At 37.6% G+C, this 10,626-nt stretch overlaps 1 protein-coding gene across 6 annotated transcripts in view; it reads left to right on the forward strand.

The window, feature by feature from the left end:
- The window catches only part of Vps13b (vacuolar protein sorting 13 homolog B), a 564,858-nt gene that overhangs the window by 1,510 nt on the left and 552,722 nt on the right, over positions 1–10,626 (forward strand). For all 6 annotated transcript variants that reach the window (XR_004115303.1, XM_031359340.1, XM_031359343.1 and 3 more), the window contains exon 3: positions 7,761–7,904. Coding sequence is in view for 5 of the 6 variants with exons in the window: in XM_031359340.1 (XP_031215200.1) it covers positions 7,761–7,904 (144 nt within the window). In the remaining variant the exon portion in view is untranslated. The remainder of the gene's footprint in view (positions 1–7,760; positions 7,905–10,626) is intronic.

The raw sequence follows: 10,626 nt of genomic DNA on the forward strand, positions 1-10,626 counted from the left end.
TTTTTTTGCATTGGAATGATCTGATGCAAATAACTGTGACTTCAACGTTCGCATACTCATTAATTCTCTTACCACATTTATCAATGACATATGCCAAGTACTTCTGTTATGCTAGAGGACACACATTATCTGCTGGAGCTCAAGAGCTCCTCTGTAGGAGATAAAGGATGCTTGATCTGATGGTGATAGTTATCAATACTTTTCATAGTGTATTCTTGTTATTGGATAATCCAGACAAAGCACTAAGAAAATCAGCTCTTTCCCCCATTCTTCTGCAGGCGTTATTGGATGTCTTTAATATTTTCATTTTAGTTTTTAAAAATGAGAACAAATCCTAAGTATGATGGTTGAGCTTTAAGCACCTGTGAATTCACCATCAGGATGAAGGCAGGGGCTGTCTCTAGCACCCTACAAGATGCACCTGTGTGCCCACCACACCAAACTCCCGAGACACTTCTGGTCGCATTTCTGCAGTTTTGTGTTACTCAGATGAGGAACTGAACTTAGGACTGCATGCATGCTGGTCAGATGTTCTGCTGCGGAGCTGCCTGCCATAGCAGGTAGATTTCTGTCAAGAAGGAGGTTTTTTAACCTATTGAGCCTCAGCTAAATTGAACTGATTTCTGCCCGGCAGCTGCTTCTTCTTCCTCCTTTTCCTCCCAATGCTGCTGCTGCTGCTTGCTTTGATGAACTGTAGTGCTGAGCCAGCAGCAACTTGTTCTTTGTGTTGCTTTTGTATTCCATTGTATAAGATGTCACAGTTTATCTGTTCTGTCAGAGAACTTTTGCTTGTTTATATTGCTGGCTATGAACATAATGTGTCTCCTGTGTGCATTTTTAAATACATAAGCATTAGTTTCCCTAAAGAATATCTAGGAGGTAGGCACATGTCTGATTTCAACATGTATTGCTAATAGTTTAACAGAGTATATTAATTTACAGTTTTACTTATGGTTTTAAATATTTCCCAAATTTTCTCCTACTTGGTATGTTGTTGCTTTAAATTTTTGGCTTTCTGATGGATGTGTAGTGATGTGCCATTGTATTTTATTTGAATATTTCTAATATGTATTGGCTTGTCATGTGGATATCTTTTGTAAATTCTCTCTCTCTCTCTCTCACTCTCTTTTTTTTTTTTTTGAGAATGTGAATATTCTCCTTTCCTAATTGTTGTGAGGGAATTTATCTTATGTTGCTTTTGGCTCTGGGTATTGAACCCAGGAGCTCACATGCACTAAGCCTGTGTTCTATGACTAACCTATACCCTAGCCCCCATTTTCCTTTGTTTTTAGGGCTGTTCCTATCTTGATTAAGAACCTTTATTATTGTTGTTGTTGTTTTTTTAATTGTTTAACCTTTTTTGGTAGGTTCCTTGTATGTCTGTGTACATACATCGTCTAACATTATAAGTAATGCTGGTTTTATAATCTTCTAAGCAAGTGTTTTTTAATGAACATATGTGTTAGATACCATCAGTGCGTATAGCTTTTAGTTCTGTTATTGCACTAGCTAGAAACATTTAACAAAATGTGGAGCAGATGTGATGGGAATAGACTTTTTTTTATCAGACAATTTGTAGGTGTTTGTTCTCTCTTTACTAGGTGGATTCTGGGGATTGAACTGGGGTCATCAGGCTTCCTTGGGCTACTCCCCTTACCTGCTGAGCCATCTTGTTACCATCCACTATTATTTTTTTATTTTTATTTTTTAATTTATTTTAGGTGTATGAATGTTTTGTCTGCATGTATGTCTAGGCACTACATGTGTTCCTCTTGTTCTTGGAAGTCAAAGAAGGTGTCAGATCCCTGGAGTTAAGGATGATTATGGGGCTGGAGAGATGGCTTAGGGGTTAAGAGCACAGGCTGCTCTTCTGAAGGTCCTGAGTTCAAATCCTAACATCCACATGGTGGCTCACAACCATCTGTAATGAGATCTGACGCCCTCTTCTGGTGTGTTTGAAGATAGCTACAGTGCACTTACATATAATAACAAAGAAATCTTTAAAAAAAAAAAAGATGATTGTGGGCTGCTATGTGGATACTGGAGTTGAACCTGGCTCTCCAGGTTCAAGAGTTCTTAACCACTGAGCCATTTTTTCAGGTCCTATTATTTTTGAAGTATCTTTTTTTTTTTTCAGTTTTGCTGGATTTTGCTTTATGTATTTTATGGCTCTCACATATTTTATCTGATCTTCATGAATTGATCCTTTTAATCATTAAGTGCCCTGTTTGACCTTTTTTGGTTTATTTGGTGTGGCAATGAGTGTGTGTGTGTGTGTGTATGTAGTGTCTGAGCATGGCATATGTGTATAAGGTCTATGTGCATTTGAGCCTCTGCATATGTGTGGGGGCCAGAGGGACACTGTCCATGTATAATGATGTGCTTTTGTAGTGCTCTGTCACTTTCTACCATAACTCTCTAGGCAGAGTTTCCACAGAACCTGGAGCCTGACTGATAGCACACAAATCCCAGCAATCCTTCTGGCTTTCCTCAGCCCCCTAGTGCTAGAGTTACAGGCCTGGCTATGCCTATTTATTTATTTATTTGTTATTTATTTTAAAATATTAGCTGAGGAATCTGAACTCAGGTGCGTAGATTTTATTAGTAAGAGCTGTTACTTAGGCCTATCCATATTGGATTTTCGGGTGGGGTTTTATGTAGTCCAGGCTGGTCTCTAATTATTTGGATCTTTAGTAACATTATTTTCCCCTCTCTTATGATGTCTGTCTTGCCTGATAGTATAATTACTTTAGCTTTTTGCAGTTACTATTTGCATGATACATGTGATGGATTATTTGGTCTGCTTGATACACTTGCGTGGCGGGAAGCTCAGTCAGGAATTGCCTTCATCAGATTGGCTGGCATGCCTTTGGGGGCTTTTTCTTAATTGCTAACTGATAGAGGAAGGCCTGGCCTACTGTGAGCTGTCCCATCCTAGCCAGTTTGGTATGGCTATGTAAGAAAAGTAGCTGAGCAAACCAGGGGTAGAAAGCCAGTAAGTAGCATTTCTCCATGGTTTCTGCTTTAGTTCCTGCCTCCAGGTTCCTGCCTTGACTTCCTCCCTTGGTTTCTTTCCATGATGGCCTATAACATATAAGCCAATAAACCTTTCCTCTCCAAGTTGGTTTTGTTCAGTGTTTTATCACAGCAATAGAAAATAAACTAGGACAATATTTATTTTCCTTTTTTTATTTATATCTTCATATCTGAATTATTTATTTTGGAGATAGTATATATTCATATCCTATTATATTTTTAAATTGTCTGAGAGTCTGTGTTTTGGTTGGAGTATTTAATTCATTTATATTCAGTGCTTATATTTATATGGTTGGATTTTTATCTATTTTTAAATTACTTTCTGTGTCTTATGTCATTTTTGTTCTTCTAGTGTGCTTTTGCCTTGTAGTTTTGTATTAAGTAGTAGAGATTTTCTAGTCTTACCTTATTATTTTGATTCTAAATTATTTTTGAGTTATTGTCTTAGTAGCTGCTCTAAGGATTACAATATACAGTTGATTGCCACAATCTGAGATTCATTCTAACCATCACTTCATTTTGTTGTGTGACTCTTTCTGGTGAAGATGGGAACACACACCTATTTACTCTAGACACGGACAGCAGACCAAAGAAATGATGCTACAGGTCGGGCTTGGGGAGCTAGTTAAGTACATTAGGAGTACTTATAGGAGCGAGGGTGTCTCACAGGCACCTGCATACTGAAAGTCTTACCGTTGAATGAGTGACAGCTCCTCTGTTTTGCATCCCTGGAGCTCAGTGTATAATTTGTAAGCTGTCCCACCCAGAAGTCTGTCCTCTCTCCAGTAATTCTTTATTACTTACCTGGGAGAGGGGTATTGGTATTGTTAATCATCTAACATTAAGAGCTTTCTAATCAAGGTACACTTCATTAGCTTTTTGGGACTTATAAGTCTAGGAGGAAATGTTTCTACTTGAAAAAATAGCCAAGCAAGTCACTGTAATACAGGTTCTCCTCAAAAATACCTTTTTCTCTGCTTTGTTATTTTCCTGGAGAAGCATGTTCAACATCAGTTTAATTGAGGTAGGGTGCTGATAAAAGATCAAAGAAGCAGTTGTATCCAAGTCTTGCTTGGTGAACTAGTTTCTTGTAGTTGTTTACAGGAACACCGGTAATTGAGGGTTTGTTTAGAACAGTGGTTCTTAGCCTATAGGTGAGGACCCCTTTGCTGGGGTTAAAGGGTAGGGGTGGGGTAGAGGTGAAGGGATGAGTACAATAGCTCTTTCACAAGGATGAAATCAGATATCCTGCATGTTAGATATTTGTGTTACAATTCATAATAGCAGCAAAGTAACAGTTATGAAGTAACAACAACATTTTCTCATTAGGGTCACCATGATATGAGGAACCGTATTAAAGGGTCACAATGCTAGGAAGGTTGATAGCCACTGACGTAGAGAATAATGGACAGTCAAAGACAGCTGCATCTCTGAAATGTTCACTCCAGCATAGGTGATTCGTTCCCCAAAGTTGCATGGGTGCAGCTCCTTACACAGCTGGCAGAAGCTCAGTCACAGTCACTGTTGAGACCACTGGGGAGGAGCCTTGTGTCTATTCTCAGATTCCTGAACTGTGCAAGCTGAAGAGCTTCTTTGCATGTCTAGGAGGGTATGTTTCAATTTAGCAGGAACATCACACAGCATTCCCTAATGTAACTGCCTTTTTCATTGGAAGAAGGAAGGAAAGAACCTGAGCTTCTCTAATAAGCATATGCTTCCTTTTCGTTTCTGTGTATGAGTTTGCTTTACAATCTGGTATTTCTTTGAAGAACTCACTTTCATATTCTGCTAACAAAGGATCTGTTATTTAATTTATCCTTAATCGTGTGTCTTCAGTCACAGCTTTAATAGTGTGCATATCACTAGATATGTGATGATAGCTCACTGGTTTAGATTTGCATCCTTGGTGATTTGAATGCTGACCATCTTTTCATGTTTGTTGGCATTTGTACATCTTCTGTGGGGAAGTCTCTGTTCAAGTTGTTTATTATTCAGTTTTGCTTTTTTGGGGCAATGTCTTAACTATGCAGACCTGGTTGTTCCAAAACTCACTATGTAGACTTAGCTGTTGTCAAGTTCCAAGAGATCTGCCTGCTTTCTGCTCAGTGCTCAGATTAAATGTGTGTGCTACTATGTGTGGCTCCTTTATTCAGTTTTAAAAGTAGGATTGTTAGATACTTGTTAAGTTTTAGAAATTCTCTTTATACATTATATATTAATGCCTTTCCAGATATATGGTTTTCATATATTTTCTCTCACATCTGTTAATTGTTAATGTGGCTCATTTACTTTGTTGATGGTTTGTTTTATTTTATTTTTTGCTATCCAGAGGTTTTAAATTTGATATAAATTTACTTGTTTTTATGTTTCTTGCCTTTTATGTTCATTTAACATTTAAAATTTATTTTTATGTTCTTTTTAAAAAGAATACCTCCCCTGACCCCTATTATAGCTTCCCTAAAAGTAACTGGTCCTGTAGATGAAGCCCGCTGTTGCCTAGGCTGGTGGTAAGATTTGTTCCTCCTGCCTCAGCTTCTGGAATAGCTTGGATTATAGTTGGTTAGAACTAGATTTCTGGTAGCTAGTCAGCCCTCAACTTAAATTACGTCTTGACTAGTAATGGCCTCTGTCCAGCCACAGACATTCCTCCTTTAGGGAAGTGCCTCTCCCTCTCTTTTTCCTTTCTTGTACTTCTGGTGATCAAGCCCAGAGCCTCATACATACTACCTCAGGTTCATGGTCAGCTCTGAGGAAATATGTAAATATTCCAGCAAAGGGTTATAACAGCAGCACTTTTAAGATAGAGTCTTATATTTCAAGAAGTAGAAATAACAGGAAGTAATTTGGTTTTGGTTACTTTAAGGTCTAGTTGTTACAATAATCAACATTTATATTTTCCCTTTTCAAAGTCCATGTGTTCCTACTTATTTATCACAATACTTTGTCTAAACAGTCTTGCTGATAATCAGATAATTGCTAAATGTTGAATTTGATTTGTACCACTGAAATGGCTTGTATGGTTTAGAATTCCATTTGCTAGTGAAGAGAGCTGTTTCTGTTTTTAGGATCTCAGCTGATGAATTAGCATTCCAGTAATACTAAGTTCTTGAATTTAATCAAGGTATCTTTTCTCTGAAAACTTCTGATTTGTGTTCATAGACTGTAGCTTTGTTAGACATTTTGCAAATACAGTGGTGCATAAGTCAAGAGGTGCGAGAGGTGGAAAGAGTCAGTGTCCAAGAAGCAACATAGTGGTGTGATTGAAGTCAGTGCTGGAGAAGGAGGTAGATGGCCAGCAGGATCTGTGGCTCATGGCAAGGACTCTGGAGTCTGGTTTGGTTTGTACTCTGTCTTGCCTCGAGGTTTCAGTTTGTGAAACTACCTAACTCTCCATGCCTCAGATTCTTCATTCTAAAAGGTAGATGATAGGATTTACCTTTTCATCTTGTGGTTAAATGATTACATGCAGGGGTTTTGCTTAGAATTGTGCTTAGTATGCAGTGTTTAGTAATCTTTAGTATGTTGTAAATACTGATTAACATATAATCTTGTGTTAGTGGAACTGTATTTGAAGAAGTTATTACATCTTTAAGCTTACTGTAGTGAGATGCACTTACTCGAAAAGGCTAGCAACAACAAAACTTCAGTAGTCTGGCTTTAGGCAAAAAACACCCAAAACCAAACACAGAAAAACCTCTGATTGTAGTCTTACATTCAATCCACACTTATGTAATAACAATAGTCATAATATTAGTACTCCTTAGCACCCTTAGAATGCATTCTGTGTGAGAAAGACAGAGTTTAATCATTTTGTAAGAAATGAATTGGTTAATACTCAAAACTACTATTCTTATCTAAAAGTTGCAGATAATGAAAGGCATGTGAGACAGTTTATCCAGTGAGACTGGCTTAGTATTTGACAGAGACAGGATGTGAGTCCATCTGATGGTTCCACAGCTACTGGTTTCAACCACTTGCATGTACTGCCTATGTTTAGCTGTATTTTTATTATGTTTACTGAAACAAGTATGCAGGCAAAAAATTATGTTTTTTAGTTATTAAGTTTACAAATAGCTGCAGTATTATACAGATATAACAAATGTAGTTTTTGAATTGCCAAAAAATCTTGTCTGGAAGTGAGATTAATATGAAGTGATTTTTGGCCAAGTTTATGTTGTTTCTTTTTTAAACTTTTGCCTAATAATAGTAGACAGTAATTGGAAGCATTTCTAATGATGACCACATTATATCAGGTGCAATTAAGTAGTTTGTGAAGTTTCTGTTTTGTCAGGTCAGTCTATCTGGAGTTTCCTATCTCTAGGTAAGCCTCTTCCTCCTTTTTTGGGAAGATTTTTTGAGGTATATTGTTAGAGATTTAAGAAGAATGTCATGATGGATAGCTCAGGTGTTGCTGTTAACTCCTTCTGTGATTGCTGCTACACCAGCATTTATAAACCTGTAGCATGTATCCCAGATGGAGGGCTGTTCTTATTAGGCAGAGTAGGGAACTGAAGCCTGGAGAATTTAGATAACTTTTATATGTGACTTGTACAGCACATTTAAAAAATAGTTTATTATAACATGTAGTTCAACAAGTTGATTGTAATTTTGAGTAGAAGTAATGCCCCTTTTTTAAAATTCATCTTTCTTTAAGAAATGAGTTTATATAGGAGAATAAAAATACAAGTATTTACTAATTTCTTTTTAATATTTTGTGTTTTAAGGAGCTGAAATTACCATTCACTTTTTTAAGTGGCCATATCCATGAACTGAGAATTCATGTACCGTGGACAAAATTGGGCTCCGAACCTGTGGTAATTACCATCAATACAATGGAATGCATCTTGAAACTTAAAGATGGAATACAGGTAAGAAACTGCTGAGCCTAGTTGTTAATATTATTACTTTCCATAGCAATCTAACTTGACATAGCTTTGCTTTGGTGGTATGTCAACTCTTACATAAATACTTACTTTCTACATGTCTATGAAAGTAACGTGATTTACAAAAGATGTTTTTAAATTTGGATAAATCTTCTAAAGGGTGTTTTTATATAAATTTGGATTAGTTAGATCCCTTTGTACTATGGATCATGTAAATTTCTCATTACCTGTATTCAGAGTAAATGAGAGGCCAGATCAACTCCAGTTTTTAATGAGATTTTTACTAGTTGATCTAATTCTAGTCAAACTTGGTAAAAACTAAAAAAGTGTTTTGAATGTTTTGCAGAGGTCGTATATGACATTTTACTTACATGACTTATCTGGATCAGGCAGTTGATCTTTTTTGGGAAGGTGAAGATACATCCATCTTTATACCAAATTTCATTGTTGTTTTTGAAGGTTCGTTTTCAGAATCATATTTTTTTTGTGTGAGTTAAAGTTTGCTGTGGGTTAGCCAGTCTGGGCCTCCCTCAACCCTAGGGAGAAACGGGGTCCTAGTCAGGTTGACAAGGCGTAGGCAAAGAAATGATGGCAGAGATGACACATGGAAGTGCGGGATCTGAATGTATTTCTTAAAAATGGCATCAGACTTTTACAGTCATTATAAAAGAGAAATGGAAAATATGGAGGTACATCTGAGGCCACCTGAAACACACTTGGTCTAAAGCAGCCACTTCTTCTGGACAGGTGCTGCACCCCCTCCCCCCCAAGCGCTCTGGGCGGGGGGATGGGGTGGTGGTGGTGGTGGTGGTGGGGGCGGGGCAGGTCCTGCAGACTACATGAGGCTCTAAGCTCCAATGCTCTGTCTGGAATCTGAATGTATAAGTAAGTCTAAGTCCTAGTTCGTGCACAAAGTGAAAACCAGGCTTATATAGTAAAACAGGGCGAATGACAAAAGTCATGTAGGCAAGTGAGGGCCACATCAAGGTCAGTAAGATCAGAGAGCAAGACAGAAGTCATGTAGGCAAATGACAGTTACATCAAGGTCGGCAAGATCAGGCATCCAGGTGCGAAGCGAGAAGAACAGTGGTGCCCTCCCCACTGGGGCTATTTTGGCAGTCCCAAGCTAAACTCTCTGGTATGCCTGTCTTCTGTGGGACTGCCCTGAGAATTCTAACTATGTACCTGACCTCTGTTGCTAACTCTGAGGACACCTTGTCTGATAAGGCAGCTTCCTTGTGAGAAATTCCAAGCTAAGGACAGCTTGGTAATAAATTAGAATATATTGGAATGCTGTGCTGGCCAGGGAACAATGTTTAATCTTAGTTTTTACTAACTATTTATGAATCATTTCTTGGGGCACCTTTATGCCTGAATAAGAAGGCATGTTGAGTATTGGAAAGACTAATCTGGAAGATGTCTGAGTTAGGAGATGCCAGCGACTGACTGAGTACCCAGGAGACACAAATTCCATTTGAAGTCATAACACCTCTTGTCCATCATCAGGCTTTGAACTGTGATACTGAAGACTTTACTGGAGTAGACGAGTAGGCGTGGCAATAGTTTTTAAATTAAGTTTACTTATTGTTTGTGAGAATGTATGTCTGCCATATGCATATATGGAGGTCAATTTGTGGGAATTGGTTCTCTCTTTCCATCTTTGAGTCCCAGGGATTAAACTCAGGTGATTAGATCTGGTGGCACATACTATTACTGGTTGAGCTGTCTTACTGGCTCAAAGTCAGTCGGTCAGTCAGTCTGTCTATTTATTGTGTCTGTTAGAGATTTTTGCAAAGTTACAGTATTTGCTTTAAGCAGTACCAGCCCAAGATCTATGAATTTAGGGAGGAAATAGGTTAGAATACCATACTTTTGTGAAAAAAAAAAAAAGAGTTTCCCCACTTACCCTGCGCTAACGTGGTGAGTGTGCCATTCAGCTTTGTTGCTGCTCCCTCAGCACACTTGATCTCTGAGATGGGAGCTTGCTTTGTGGGCCAGACTGGCCTTGAGTTAACCTCCCGTCTCAGTCTCCTTTGTACTGGGGCTATACTTGCGTATAGTTGTTCTGCCATTGTCTGATTGCTTTCCAGTCTTAAGAGAATTGACAGGTATGGTGGAAATGCCATTTTATAAGAGCTGTAAGACAACTTAGTATATCTTAAATAGAACTTTAATTTCTGTGAAATTATGGGTTTATGAACTATTAAAATTATTTTTCTATTTGAAGTAGATACTTTGTTATAGTAACTCATTGGATTCCTATCTTTACCTACCTACCTATCTACATAGCTATCTGTCTGTCTGTCTTTCTGTCTGTCTATCTATATAATCTTTGATTTCAAGTCTGCATTATCTACTCTCACTTTAATAATGTGATTTTTGGAATATTAGGCCAGTGTTAACATTCTCACAAAAATTTATTTTGTGAACTTCTAGTATTTGAGATTTATTTCTAAATCTGTAGCTAGTTATATTGCCACCTAATTTCCTTTTATAGTTATATTTTGTAATTAATAGTCCTTGACCAAATCATCTGCTACTTGAATTTAAGTTTTTTTTTAAAAAAATCTGGACTTGGTTAGACCACCCATGTGGTGCTCTACATTAAAAGAAAGAAAATTACCCTGACACTAAGTATTTTTCAGTGGGAAAGTAGAAGTTTTAAGGCCAGATGTCCTATAAGACACACTTTTTTTTTTTTTTTTTT

This window comes from Mastomys coucha, unplaced genomic scaffold (assembly GCF_008632895.1).
Source record: "Mastomys coucha isolate ucsf_1 unplaced genomic scaffold, UCSF_Mcou_1 pScaffold7, whole genome shotgun sequence".
NCBI classification, from domain to species: domain Eukaryota; kingdom Metazoa; phylum Chordata; class Mammalia; order Rodentia; family Muridae; genus Mastomys; species Mastomys coucha.